Source organism: Ictalurus furcatus, chromosome 6, assembly GCF_023375685.1.
Source record: "Ictalurus furcatus strain D&B chromosome 6, Billie_1.0, whole genome shotgun sequence".
NCBI lineage: Eukaryota > Metazoa > Chordata > Actinopteri > Siluriformes > Ictaluridae > Ictalurus > Ictalurus furcatus.
This window is the reverse complement of record NC_071260.1, coordinates 25,849,532-25,864,838: the sequence shown is the minus strand read 5'-3', so window position 1 is coordinate 25,864,838 and position 15,307 is coordinate 25,849,532. Positions and strand designations below refer to the sequence as shown.

The window sequence follows — 15,307 nt, the reverse complement described above, 5'->3', positions numbered from 1 at the left end:
ATGAGAGATTTGGCCTTGATCCAGTTTTCAATGCCTTCATAAAATCAACGGACAGCAATTACAGTTCACAGAAATATAAACAGCTCTTAGTAGACTCTTGTACACTAATGAACGAACTCAGACTTGTCACGCACTTGGGTAAATTTGTACTCGAACTTGACATGGACTTGGACATTTTGGACACACACTTGAAATGCGCGCACAGAAAGCCTCCTCATCGTGCGAGTATCGAATGGAGTTCTCTTTAGCGGCTTATTACACTTGGATGATCAAATAAATACACACACATTTCAAAATGCAGGTCGGGCTGAGTATTCATGCAAACACAGTCGGGGAAAAATTGGAGGTGTGCCAATACAGTATATTGGATCTGTGCATTAAGTCTTAAAGTGACAGCAGTCTAATAAACCTGCTGCTCTCTGTGTCATTAATGTTCATCAAACAACAAAAGACAGAGAAATTCACTCACTCACTCCTTTGACTGAATAACTTCAGTAAATTTACTGAATCACTGAATATGTCATACAGTGAAGTCTGTTTTATTTTACATTAAATTGCTTTATTCAATTGCCGTAGTATTTCTTACTCGAATACTACAGCAATTGAATAAAGCAATTTAATGTAAAATCTACCTGAGAAAATGTATCATTATTGTGATATAAGATTGTAGTCATATCCCCCACCCCTAAACATTAGCATTTGGTGATTACAGTCTTGAATTTCACGTAAAATGTGAAATGTACTTCTTAATGTGGAAATATAAACCCTGCTCATAAGGATTTTTTTTTTTTTTCATTTTAGGAATTAAAATGAAAAAAAATTACAAGAAGAGAGCTGTGTTCAGAAATGAGTTTGTTGTGATTCATAGACAGATTAAAAGCAGTAATACAGCATGAAGCTTGATGTTATGACATGCTGCTAAATGGAACTCTACTCTGTACTCTCTCAGGCTATATAACTGTGGGGGAGAGGAATCAAATAATTTACATATCAACTTGAACTGGAGGACACAATATAGTGTGATACAATAACAAAAAAGATTCATTTGTATTTTCATACACTTGTAATATAGTAAGTTCCACATATACCTCTATATCCCTTTTTTATTGAAACCAATTTTTGAAAGGAAACTAGTTGAAGTGCTGATGACATGAAATAAAAAATATTAAATGGCAATAGCAAGATGTAATAGTGGTATTTTTTGTTACATTTATGTTGCCATTGGTTTGTGACGGTTAAAGTATTACTTTAACAGCTCAGTGTTGAGTTTACAATTGCAATTTCAAATCTTTTTTTCAATTTAATTACTTTCTGAACTCGGCCGGACTCGGACTCGAGGCTTGAATCCAACTCTGCCACTTTTGGACTCGGACTCGATTAGTTAAGGACTTGGTCTCTACTCGAACTCAACAAAGGTGGACTCGAACCCAACACTAGGGTTAGGGTTAGACATACGTGTCATTCCCTTCAACTGATTACTAAAACTACTCCATCCTGACCTTGTTGAGACAGCACTTGGCGAGGGTCTGGAGCAGCTCGTTGGTCTTCTCGGGTTCGTGGCCGGCCACTATCCGTGCAGGCTTAGCAGCCACGGGTTCCCCGCTCACCAGCATCACAACGTCTATGGCCTTCTGGAGGAACGCTATCTTTGAGTCTTTGTCCTACAATGCACAAATAAATAAAAAAATTTTAAAAAAACACTATATTGAGATAATCTATCTTTGTTTCAAGGACATTTGTGTTATTAAAATGAATAGATTTGTAATGTATGCATCAATCTTAGTGTCGTCTAGCCGCATTAATATGTATAATTATGTATGGTCTGAGCTCAGTTCTCTAGAGTGCACTGTAAATGGGCTGTATATTATGATACAGTGCAATTGTCCATATTCCCATTAGGAGTCGATTACAATTCCGCCGGCTGGTAATGAGCTTAGACACGCATCACAGACAGCAGATACTATAAATCAGGAGACATTATTACCTACTACAGGGCATAGAGTTCACAGTTCGATAATATTTGACTGAACATTTAATCATAGAAAAGTATCCAAAGAGAAGTCGTCAAATAAAATCTGCCAAACATCGCCAGAGGCCCCCCCCCCACTGCTCTCTCGGGCTGAAGCCCTTCAGTCATGTGTACTAGAGAAAGAGAGAAAGAGAGAGAGAGAGAGAGAGAGAGAGAGAGAGAGAGAGAGAGAGAGAGCATCCATTATGCATGTCTTAGCATCAAAGGATTTGGTTCCTTTTGCACGTCATGGCGTTTTCAAAAGAGATCGGCTGTGAATGAGTTTATCCCACGTCGTTAGTTCTTTATCTCTCTTTAGCTCTCCAGTGTTTCCAGTTTCCCCTCAGAAAGCAACAGAAACCTAGGAGTCTGTTTCTTATACAGGGTCACAGCATGGTTCTGTGTTCAGCTGATTTGTGGCATTCAGTTTGTTTCTTGAATTTTCACACCTCCTGACTCATGACTCAATCATGACATGTTCATCAAATTCAGACTTTTATGCTCGTCCAGTTTCGATGAGCCTGTGCTCACTGTAGCCTCAGAGTCCGGTTTCTAGTTGGAAGGAGTGGAACCTGCTGTAACCCATCTGCCTCAAGCTTCAACATGCATTCTGAGATACTTTTCTGCTCACCATGGCTGCAAAGAGTGCTTACTGAGTTACTGTAACCCTCCTGTGAGATCAAACCAATCTGCCCGTTTTCCTCCATCCTCTCTCATCAACCACAGAAGTGCTGCTCGCTGGAGGTTTCTGGTTTTCCCACCAATCTGGAGATCCTCATTGGGCCTCAATCAATCAAGTTTATACGAACGGATTTATGCGTAAACCGTTAGTACGAGAGTTCACACGAGAAATTCGGATAATTGTTCGAATTCTACTCCCGCTCCTGAGTGTGTGTAAATTTACGCACAAGAAGACTACTGTAAACGTTGATCGACTTCAGATCTATATAATATAGAGGTTAAATTGCTTATTTGTTTTATTACATTTACAGAGTTTAGCAGATGCACTTATCAAGAGTTAATTACAGAAGTGTAAACCATCTTTGGAGTCGCTATCAAAAAGACGTCCTCATGCTAGTTCACTAGTTCAGGGACTAACCGTACCATCAAGAACATTTTGTGAAAAAAAGGTCATTTTATATTACTGGCATTAATTAAAGAATATTTAAAAAAATAAATAAATAGCAAGATAACACAAGCCCATAAATTAAGACAAATTAATTGCTTAACTCTGATAAAAGAAACGGTGTGGAGGATCATCTAACCAGAAACCATAAACAAATGCCTCAGCTGCCAGAAGATTTAGCTCTCAGTTATTATTATTATTATTATTATTATTATTATTATTATTATTATATATTTTAAGTACTGTTTTTCAGGCTTTCCCTTGAGCATTTATTTTGTGCTCCAAGCTGTCTGTGCGCTTTATGGAGTTTTGTGGGCGTGGCTACAAGCAAACGAGCCGAGTCAGGAACATACTTTACACGCTACGAGTGATCAACATACACAGGTGAGCATGAAGAAAAACAGCATTCCTGAAACCTTTTCTAAATCCAGCAGAAAAAAAATGTTGTTTGGTTTGGCTTACACAAACATTTGGTACCATTTTTAGAAAAAATGAGGTGAAACTACTGTCCATTACCACACCAACTATGAGGAATCATAGTATAAAATAAATAAATAAATCAATCAATAAATATAGAACCTATTCAATATGATCCTTTTACAAATATCTTGCCTAACATTGCTGCATTACATTGTCTAATACTGTGCATCTTTTAAGCAAGTCAAGCACCAGAGCATCAGCCTGAACACTGCTAATGCGAGTCGGGGTGGGCGGGCGGGGCTTACAGTGTCTCGGTTAATATGGGAGAGTTCAACAAACCTGAGAGCAACTGTCCATCATTCCAGATACGCATGTTGATTGGCTCATCTGTCGTTTTTTGGGGGGAAGGGGGGGGGACTGCTCTTTTGGGATATTTGTGAGTGATGACTCGTACTACAGGGTACTCCGATGTCAAAACGCAGATCTTGTACGCAGAATACGTCACAGTTGTCAGGTCTGAATTTAGAGACTCACCTTGACGTTGTCCGACTTCATCTCTGATTCCGCATAAAGGCCCTTCATGAAGCCTGTGGTGCGAATCACCTGACAGAGGAGAAAACAGTGTTCTTATTAATATCGAAATCCAGAACTGTAACTTGTGTCCATTTCACATTAAAAAAAGAGTACCAGTGAAAACAGGAAGAGCTTTCTGGATGTTACTGAGTATTAACTTTAACAGGGGAGCTTCAAGTCAAGCCTCTACCCAGCATTCGGGTTTCTGTGGATGCATCGGACCAAACAGAACATTCCAGGCTTTTCCATTATACTTAATAATAGCAATATTATTCTACACTACCAGTATGACGTGAAACGGGAGGTAACTTTGCCAACTCACAGTCCCTGTGTCCCCGGTTCGATATTGAGCTCCGGCTGCATTATTATTATTATTATTATTATTATTATTATTATTAAATATTTTGTATTAGCATAGTAGTGAGTCAAAATAACTTCCCCTGAAGGTTCTTTGGTTTTCTCCCACCTTCCAAAAAACATGCCGGTAGGCAAACTGGCTAAGCTAAATAACCTGTCAGTGTGAAAGAGTGTGTGAATGTGTGTTCATGATGCCCTGTGATAGACCTGCACCCCACCCAGGGTGTGTTCTTGCTTCATGCCCAGTGTTCCTGGGATAGACTCTGGATCCACCACAGCCCTAACCAGTATAAAGCAGATGGTTTAAAGTGATTTTCCTGCTCAGAAACCATCTAAATTCATCTAAAATAAATAATAATAATAATAATAATAATAATAATAATAATCAGATTTTGTCATTAGCAAAGTAAATCCCAAGCCCTTGTTGAACTCCTGGCCTCCAGGGCTGCATCTAGGGAGCTCACTTTTGGAACTGGAATCATCCTTTTTTCCCTACTTGTATTCCGACTAGTTTCGTTGTGATTGGCTTATCCAGAGATTACTCGCACTCAAAAGACGTGCGTCAATTGTACAATAAGACATGCCAATCATAGAGCAGCAAATAAGCTCCTACTTACCATTCCTGACGCAAAAAAGGCGGGGGTTCACTGAATATGGGCGGAAGAAAACTATTTGTTTGCATAACCGTACCCTGAGAGGTGCCTAGCAACAAAAAACGACGCTAGCTGAATAGCAAACTAGCACGTCAAGCTCCATGAATCTCAGTAATGTCTAATTAAAAGCCCACCATAATGACTACGTGGAAAATAGTAAGGTGGAACAGGTTAAATTAGCTTTCATGATGTTACCCAGTAAGTAGATAAGAATAAGCACGCTAGCTGGCTAACTGTCTCTGACTAACTTGTACACTAGTTAGCCTGTTAGCTGCTGTGTGGATAAGTTGTGTGTGTGTGTTAGATGAAGATCAGCTTAGCACACACTAATCTACTTCGACGAGAGACTCGAGACTATGTTTAATACCTGCAGAATTAGCTAATAGCACGATATGTCGCTTTTTACCAAGCCAAATCGTGTTTAGTTTCACAAGCTAGCTAACAGAGCAACCATAACACCTGCAGTAATGCTTCATCCTGTTAATAAAGTCCAGATCAAGCAAATGGAGTAGGAGTAATGTGAGAGTCAGGGATACACTTACCTCGCTCACTATATCGTGCAGGTACCGGAAAGGCGGCTTGCTGAGCAGTTTTTCAGTCAGAGGAGGTTTCTTTATGACTTTCCCCAGAGTTTCCTGCGTCTTTTTGACCACCGATGCGTTCATAGTTTGCTGTTCAAGCTTAATGTCACTGTTCCGGAATGTTTAAGAAACCAAATAAATAGCTTTCTAATCACACTAAACCGTCTCGTCTCTTTGCCGTGTGCAATCCCACAATGCTCCACTGACTACACGGTAGTGCGCATGCGCAGAACTGGCTGGTTGTCAAGCGCAGGATATCTCTATGGCAACAACTAACAACTCCGAGTCTGGAGATGAATGATCCGTTTTAAAATAATAACTGGGAATGGTTGTTAAAGATATTTAATATTGATATCATCATCATCATCATCATAACCACCACCACCACCACCATCATCATCATAACCATAATCATCATCATAACCATAATCATCAACAGCATCACCATCATAACCATCATCATCATCATCATCATAACCATAGTCATCATCATCATCATCATAACCATAATCATCATCATCATAACCATAGTCATCATCATCATAACCATAATCATCATCATCGTCATCATAACCATCATCATCATCATAACCATAATCATCATCATCATCATCATAACCATCATCATCATCATAACCATAGTCATCATCATCATCATCATCATAACCATCATCATCATAACCATCATCATCATCATAACCATAGTCATCATCATCATCATCATCATCATCATAACCATAGTCATCATCATCATCATCATCATAACCATAATCATCATCATCATAACCATAGTCATCATCATCATCATCATCATCATAACCATAATCACCATCATAACCGTAATCACCATCATCATCATCATAACCATAATCACCATCATAACCATAATCATCATCATAAATATAATCATCATAACCATCATCATCATCATCATCATCATCATCATCACCATAATCATCATAACCATAATCATCATCATAACCATAGTCATCATCATAACCATAATCACCATCATAAATATAACCATCATCATCATCATCATAACCATAACCACCATCATAACCATAATCATCATCATAATCATCATTATCATAACCACCACCACCATCATCATCATCATCATCATAATAATAATAATAATAATAATAATAATAATAATAATAATTAATAATAGGGGGTGCACGGTGGCTTAGTGGTTAGCATGTTCGCCTCAGATCTCCATGGTTGGGGGTTTGATTCCCGCTGTGGTCCTGTGTGTGCAGAGTTTGCATGTTCTCCCCGTGCTGTGGGGGTTTCCTCCGGTTTCCTCCCCCAGTCCAAAGACATGCAAAGTGTCCAAAGTGTCCGTAGTGTATGAATGGGTGTGCCCTGCGATGGATGGATGGATGGATGGATGGATCCAGGGTGTACCCCTCCTTTCTCCCCATGCTCCCTAGGATAGGCTCCAGGTTCACCACGACCCTGAAGGATAAGCGGTATAGAAAATGGATGGATGGATGGATAAAACCAAGGTTACATAATAAAAAAAAAGTGTTCCATCCAGAAGTTGTAAGAGCTCAATTTTATGGTTTTGTAAATTGAAAGAAATAATTGACATTTTTTTCAATGAGACATTTTTAAAACATTTATAATCAGATTCTTTGGTTAGGATTTGTTTTGTTTTATTTTACTTTTTTTTATTTAATTTATTATGCTCTGCCTCTGTGGCAATGAAACTATAAAATCGCACCCTTGATTTTTACAGTAATATATAAAAGTTATAAAACTGAACTAAAATATGTTTCCATTACTGTAAACAAATATATTAAAAAAAAATTGAAGGAAAAGCATCTTTTACACATACACACACACACACACATAACATATATATATATATATATATATATATATATATATATATATACACATTACATATATATATATATATGTAATATATATACATATATGTAATATATATACATACATATATATATATATATATATATATATATATATATATATATATATATATATATATATATATTACATATATATATATATATATATGTAAATTGTGGCAGTCGAGCGGTCGGCAGTGGGCAGGGAGAGGAGGCAGGTTACCCTGACTATTGACCACGCCCTCTGTGCCATAATAGTCTTTAATATTTTCCAAACTCCAAAAGTTCTATTTCCTTTAAACTTTCATGTCAAACTATGAGTGCAATGTCATGCAAAGAATAATAGCTGTGTGTCAGACCTGTTTGGTGGGTTTTTTAACTATAAGAACACTCGCTTGACAGTAAATCCTGTCAGACTGGAGTGAGGGATCGGACATTTCACATTCAGTAAGTTTTACTTTATGGAATATTAATATATGCATATGCTGTGTGTAGACTTTGCTTTCAGTGGTTTGTTAAGGACATGTTTCTCTCAGTAAATATTTCATCTGTCTTTCTTGTTGTTTTCTACTTCATTTGAGTCAAGAAACTTGACAAGAATCCAATGCACCCATAAACAAACTCTAATCTAAAATCTCAATCTAAGATACGGAATCTGATTTTTATAAATAAATATACATAAATAGATTTCATCTATAAAGATCAGTAAACAGTAATAAACTAAACAAAGTCAGTATTTGGTGTGATAACCATTTGTTGTTGTTGTTGTGTGTTTTTTAAATGCATCAGTAGTATCAGATACATTCTATGCTGCTTCATAAGGAAATTGTCTGCTATCGTTTTCTAAGCATCTTAGAGAATCTGCCACAGGTTTTCCTTTTTCAAAATTTGTATTTAAAAAAATAAAACTAGTGTACCAACAATTACTCCAATCTATGTAAAGTCATGCTGGCATGACATTGGCAATAATTTGCATTGCTCTTCTTCATTCAACACAAAACCTTGAATGCAACCCGTACCTAAAATGAAAACGCAAGAATACAGGGAGCTGGTTTCTCGAAAACACTGTACATGACTGTGAACTGGTTTTTCATGTCTAACAGCTCCTTCATCCCTAACTTATTGTATGTTCAAGGAGCTTTAGACAGAGCTTGTGTAACAGCTTGTAGAGTGCTTGATTGTGAAAACAACATGGACCAAAGACAAAAGAATACCCGTTACTAATCATACCGGTATGTGTATAGGGCGTATTGTTAGTCAGTCTTTTTGTTCTGTACACAGTAACCATGGCCCGCTGGTCCCTGTGTGTGTTTCTGCTGCTGTTGTCCTGTGATGTGACCTTGATGAAGAAAAAGAAAAAAGTCCAGACTCTCTCAAGAGGTAAAATCATTCAATCTCCGAAATATAATCCTAAATTAGGTACGTATTTTAAACCAGTATGTATTGTAAATATAACAATTCTTTACATACGTAAGTCCAGATATACAATGAGCATGACTGAATGGTGATGACAGTTACCTTTTAATTCTTAACCATTAATGATTACTTCGAAGTAATCACCACTCGTGATTAACATCACAGACTCTGGACAGAGGAGACGTGCTTTGAACGTGAAACAGAGAATAAATGAACACTTCAAAACAGAGAAGGCAAATGAAACAAACAAAAACAAATCTATGAAAGTTTACAGAGGTGACATGGCGGTTATTTTTCAATAAGGCGTAGCCATGAATTAATATATTGAGACTACAAATTAATATTGAGGTGAGATTAAGTATCTCATCGCCATGAATGATGAATTATGCCAAACTCGTGATCACAAGCTGTGTAACTTGGGCTCATGACTTTATATGCTGGGGATTATCATAATTAAATGAATGTGGCCACTGGATAATTATTTGGTGGGAACGGGTGAAAAAGTCTGTCACTTTGGGAATTTTCTAGTGCAAAAGTTTCTACTGTACACTCTTAGGACAAAGTAAAAAGGACAAAAATTCAATTTGTAGCAATCTGACAATGGGTGAATTTCACCAGTGTTTTTTTTATCACAAGCAATAAAACCGACCCTGTAGTGTATAAGATAATACAGAAAAATGAAAATCATATCAGTTAGCATGGGGGCATGAAGGCTTAGTGGTTAGTACGTTTGCCTCACACCTTCGGGGTCGGGGGTTTGATTCCAGCCTCAGATCTGTGTGTGGAGTTTGCACGCTCTCCGATTTCCTCTGTGTACTCCAGTTTCCTCCCCCAGGCTGAAGACATGCGTTGTAGGCATTGATTGGCATTTCCAAATTGTCTGTAGTGCGTGATTGTGCCCTGCGATGGGTTGGCACCCCGTCCAGGGTGTCCCCTGCCTCACGCCCTGCGTGCCCTGGGATAGACTCCAGGCGACCCTGAGACCCTGTGTAAGATAAGTGCTACAGAAAATGGATGGATGGATATCAGTTTGCATTTCTTTCATTGAATGTGATATAAATATTGTTGTATGCCCAATTTTTGCCATTATAATTCATTTCTGAGTTGTAATAATTTCTCCATCTGGGGATTAATAAAGTATTATCTTATCTCATCTCTTATCTTAATATTCAGACCCAGTAGCCAACTCCTGGACATTCTTCAAAATATTTCTTATTTTTAATTTTTCTAAATCTTTTTTCTATTTCCTTTTGACGTGTCCTACTTATGTCAAGTGTCACAGACTGCATTCTGGAGAGTGAGGTGGTTGTGTTAAAAACCTTTTGTAACTCTACAAGTCAAATGAAAACCTTGATTTTTTTTTTTTGTACAAAATTGTACTTTCTACACGAGTGTCCAGATTCCTCTAGGGGGGAAAAAAATTCTATTCAATTCAAATTTATGCCACACTTCAGGTTTTCATTTAACTACCCCCTTAAGTGGTATTTTAGATCAATTGTAAAACAGGAACGTAAAATTTTGCACTTGAATTTACCACTCCAATCACTCCATGTCTTGATCATGACATGCTGATCCTGGCTGATCTCGTTTGGACAAAGAGTAGGTCTGGTATAGTTTATTCCTATCATTGTTTCACATCATTCATGTGGACTTTTTCCTTGTTTAAGGCTGGGGTGATGACATCACCTGGGTGCAGACATATGAGGAAGGGCTGACGAAAATGAAGGAGAGGTATGATGTAACAGTTTTGCATAGCTAAATATGAAATCAAACTCTGATTTGCTTATGTTTGCAGCTTACGTAGTGCTACTAACGAGTGTGTGTGTGTGTGCTTTTCATTGTATCTCTATAGTAACAAGCCACTGATGGTAATTCATCACTCAGAGGAGTGCCAATATAGTCAAGGTTTGTACCTTTGATATAGCATTCATTAGCATAATATACTACATATACATATGGGTGACAATTTAAAGGAAAAACCAACATATCCAACATATAGGGTCTTAGGTGCTGGGCCACCACCAGCTGCTAAAACAGTTTCTCTGGAATTATACTAGAGAGATGGGGAACGGTTCTTCCAAAAGATATTCCCTCACTTGGTGTTGTGATGATGGTAGAGTAGAGCGTCGTCTAACACTTCACTCCAAAATCTCTCGTAGGTGTTTAGATGTGGTGTCTGAAGGACATAGCATATGATTTACATGTGATTATTTTCATTCACATCAAGCCATTCAGTGAACCCTCATGCCATCTACATGGGGGCAGGATCTTCCTGGAAGAGACCATTCCCATCAAGATAGAAATATTTCTACAACGACCCCATAGTATAACAAAGCCCTCTGGGCTTTTTCCTTTACATTTCACCCATCTGTATATGAGGACTTCTGACCTTTAAAGTTATACTGCTGTACAGTATATATGTAGTATAGTATATATGTGTGTGTGTGTGGAGGACATTGTTGTTTACATACTTTTATCTCTTTCATTCATACACCAAGCTCTCAAAAAGGCTTTTGTGGAGAACAAATCCATCCAGAAAATGGCCAAAGAAGATTTCATCATGCTCAATTTAGTGGTAATGTTTTACATGACTTTACAGTTATACGCTCACTGAGCACTTAGGAACGTTAGGAAGAACTGCCGCTCACTGGATGTGTTTGCTTTATTGGTCCATTCTGAGTAAACTCTAGACACTATCATGCATGAAAATCCCAGAAGATCAGGAAATACACAAACCAGCCCATCTGGCACCAACAATCATGAATCAGTCAAAATCACATTTTCTTCCCTGTTATGGTGGTTGATGTAAACATTGCACAAAGCTGCTGGCCTGTATCCGCATGATTTTATGCACTGCACTGCTACCACACGATTGGCTGATTAAATAATTGCATGAATGAGTAGGTGTACAAGTAGTAGTAGTAATAATAATAATAATAATAATAATAATAAACTTTATTTTATAGAGTGTCTTTAAAAGCAGCTTCTTAAAGCGCTGTACACAAAATAAGCAGTAGACAGAAAAAAAAGAGATTTAAATAAATAAATAAATAAATAAATAAATAATAAAAGTAGACATCAGCAAGCAAACGTTCATTTAAAAAAGTATGTCTTGAGTTGAGCTTTAAGTGTGTCATAGGTCTGCGCTTCCCTAAGTTCGAGAGGAAGAGAGGTCCAAAGGGTAGGAGCAGAGACAGAAAAAGCCCCATCACCCATTGATCTTAAGCGGGTTTGTGGAACAGTTTTTAACAAATTAGACTGTTCCACAAGTGTTCCTAATAAAGTGCTCAGTGGGTGTAAATTGATATAAACTCTTTGTACATCAATGACCCGACATTTCACTGAGTGTCTAACCCAGCCTGAATATTACCTGCAGCATGAAACGACAGATGCTAATATGGCTCCTGACGGCTATTACGTTCCCAGAATTCTTTTTGTTGGTGAGCTTCTTCGGAAAATATTCAAATTAATGTTAAAATGATCAATAATAAAAGCAAGCAAAATGTAGAAATGTATTTTTCTTTAGAAATCAAATACTTTTGTCATTCAATATCTCAGACCAAATCATTTATGTGCACACTTTTTGTAATGATCATTTAATTAACTGTATCCCAGATCCCTCGATGACCGTGCGCAACGACATCACTAGCAAGTACACCAACCGCAAGTTTGCTTATGGACCTGAGGACATGGATTTCTGTGAGTATTTATTTTCTGGTAATTTATTAATTATAGGGGTCACGGCATGTGAAATGAAATTTTCTGTGATCTTTTGAGATACATATATATATATATCAGGAAACAAGCTTTTTGATGATATACAGTAGTATGATGCAATTGTGCCAAGTGGGCGGAGCTTAAAGCTTCATCCAAGATACTAAGTTTCAGATAATGCAGTGTACAAAAACAGTTAAATGAACACTTTTCTGCTGTGTTATATTTGTATTGCTATAACTTAAGAGAAGACATGTTATAGATGCAGAACATAAACATTCCCATAGGTTTATATGTAAAATGTGTGTTGTTAAAAAGTTAAAAATTAAAAAAAATTGAAAAGTGCCTATTGTTTATACACCATTAATCAACATGCAGGAATGTAATGATGTCATTTTGTAAATGACTGCTTTCCACCTGATAAACCATGACATATGATGACTTCTGATTAATCACAACCTCTCCTCTGTGTTTGTGTCTAGTGGAGGAGAACATGGTAAAAGCCAAGAAGTTATATCACACAGAGCTGTAGTGAGATCAGAGCTGATCACACAGGAGAATGGCAGATGGATGAAAAGATCTGAGACTGAAGTGTTTGTTATACTAACAGACATTTCATGCATCACACGGAAAATGAGACAAACACTTTGAGTGTATGTTGAAATTGGGATTGAATGTGTTCATGCGTTTTAGCGTTCCTGGCAAGTAAAAATAACTGAATACAGTTATAAACAGTCTGCACTTACTGTGTCTCATTCACCCACCAACAGTAGCAGAGCTGCCACACAAGGCACTAACTTGCCATCTAGAGCAACTTGGGGTTCAGAGTCTTACACAAGGACACTTCACTAGGTGGAGTCATGTGGACCGGGAATCAAACCACCAACCCTACAATTTGTAGGCAGCCCGCTCTACCACCTGAGCCACAGCTGCCCAACATACAGAGAATGCAATTACTCCATCACTTAACTTAGGGCATTTAGCACATACAGGTGCATCTAAAAAAAAAAATTAATATCGTGAAAAAGTAAAAAAAAAAAAAAAATCCGGAATTTTATTCAAAAAGTGGAACTTTCATATCTTCTAGATTCATTACACATATCGTGCAATTTTGTGCAAGATGGCTGACCCTAAACATGTGCTAATTTTCCTGTTAAACATGTTTTTAAATGACAATAGAGAAATAGAGAACGCATTAAAAATGAAAGAAATCAAAGCAAAACACAACAAACAAATACAGAGGATAAGGATAAGAAAAATAGGGTGAAAAAAACTCCTGCTGAAGCTGCATTGTTTATCACTGGGGTTTCACCTTATGAAGCTGACTTCAGTGACGATGACAATTGAGCTATTTCCTCAAAGGTCAGTTTTCTCAATGTCACATGGTTTGATATCACACCTTTGAGCTAAACACCTTATGATTTGTATGGAGGTCTGTATGAGGATTTGTGAAAGGAAAAATCAAGTGAGCCCAAACGATTTGTTTGTGTGATCAATGCACCCTTTTAGTGAACTGTACCGTAAGCTGAAAGCAAACCGTACTCAGACCACCTCCAAGATGGTCTCAGTTCAGTTCACTTTAGAAGGGTCTGAGATCATTCATTTAGAGTGTTCACACATGGGCCAAAAATCCATCGAACTGTGCTCAGACCCCTGACAATGACCAAGTGTGAAAACACCCTAATACTAAGTGTGTAATACTTCTCTCTTACCAGTAGAGGACAGTACAACATGCACTATAATGTTCAACCAAATCAGAAAAAGGTGGTTAGTTCTCAGACCTTATCAAATAGTTGTTTATTTCAGCACAACTAACTTAAGAAGCTGCTGATAAGCTGAATCACATGCCTTATTGGTGGAATTGAACTAATATATGGATGGATGAAAGCTGTAAATGTCATGGTTGTTTAAATTGCCAAAGTAATCTGAAGAAATGCCCAGCTGAAAACAAACAAACAAGCAACCAAACAAACAATAGAAACCCTCACAGTATGTCTAATGGTTTTAATGGTTATAATGGGAATTGTATTGTTTTCAATGTTAATTTGTTGTCTTCTATTGGTAGCATGTTATGTTTAGTGGATACCATTAAGCTACCATCCAACTATATAAGAGGGCAGAGGTAGCTCAGTGGTTAAGGTGTTGGTCTACTGCTCAGAAGGTCATGAGTTCAAACCCCAGCACCACCAACTTGCCATTGTTGGGCCCTTGAGCAAGGCCCTTAACCCTCAATTGCTCAGATGTACGAATGAGATAAGTCGCTCTGACAAATAACGTAAATGTAATATATTGGAAACCATTTGGTAATGGTATTTGTAGTGGAAACCATAAGAATTTATGTATTGTTTTGTTGTTGTTTTTTCCCAGCAGGTGCAATGGGAGGAAAAAAACAAAACAAAACAATGAATCTAATGAGCAATAATTATAAATTATGTTGAGGGACAGAATGAAATCTAATCTAATCCAGCAGAGACATAACTGTCTGCACTATGGCAAATCACAGGGCAGATGAGAGTCAGTTCATTGGAGACATTAAAGCATGGCATAGCAACGTGTTGTTTTTTTGTGTCAGAAGAATAGCT

General features: G+C 37.5%; 2 protein-coding genes across 6 annotated transcripts in view; one reads left to right on the top strand and one right to left on the bottom strand.

Annotated features, from left to right (window-relative positions):
* Positions 1-6,326, bottom strand: part of traf3ip1 (TNF receptor-associated factor 3 interacting protein 1) — a 36,182-nt gene extending 29,856 nt beyond the window's left edge. For 2 of the 5 annotated variants that reach the window (XR_008386154.1, XM_053627345.1), the window contains exons 1-3: positions 5,680-6,326; positions 4,089-4,157; positions 1,500-1,661 (exon numbers count right to left, since the gene is read on the bottom strand). Coding sequence is in view for 4 of the 5 variants with exons in the window: in XM_053627345.1 (XP_053483320.1) it covers positions 1,500-1,661; positions 4,089-4,157; positions 5,680-5,802 (354 nt within the window). In the remaining variant the exon portion in view is untranslated. The remainder of the gene's footprint in view (positions 1-1,499; positions 1,662-4,088; positions 4,158-5,679) is intronic. The other 3 variants (XM_053627346.1, XM_053627347.1, XM_053627348.1) reach the window with 3 other exon arrangements.
* Positions 6,327-7,848: 1,522 nt separating this feature from the next.
* On the top strand, positions 7,849-13,462 carry agr1 (anterior gradient 1). The gene is made up of 8 exons (XM_053627344.1): positions 7,849-8,042; positions 8,877-8,975; positions 10,679-10,742; positions 10,864-10,916; positions 11,510-11,586; positions 12,388-12,451; positions 12,627-12,710; positions 13,208-13,462. The coding sequence occupies exons 2-8, from the start codon at positions 8,882-8,884 to the stop codon at positions 13,255-13,257; spliced, it is 486 nt and encodes a 161-aa protein (XP_053483319.1). The 5' UTR covers positions 7,849-8,042; positions 8,877-8,881; the 3' UTR covers positions 13,258-13,462.
* Positions 13,463-15,307: the final 1,845 nt, after the last annotated feature.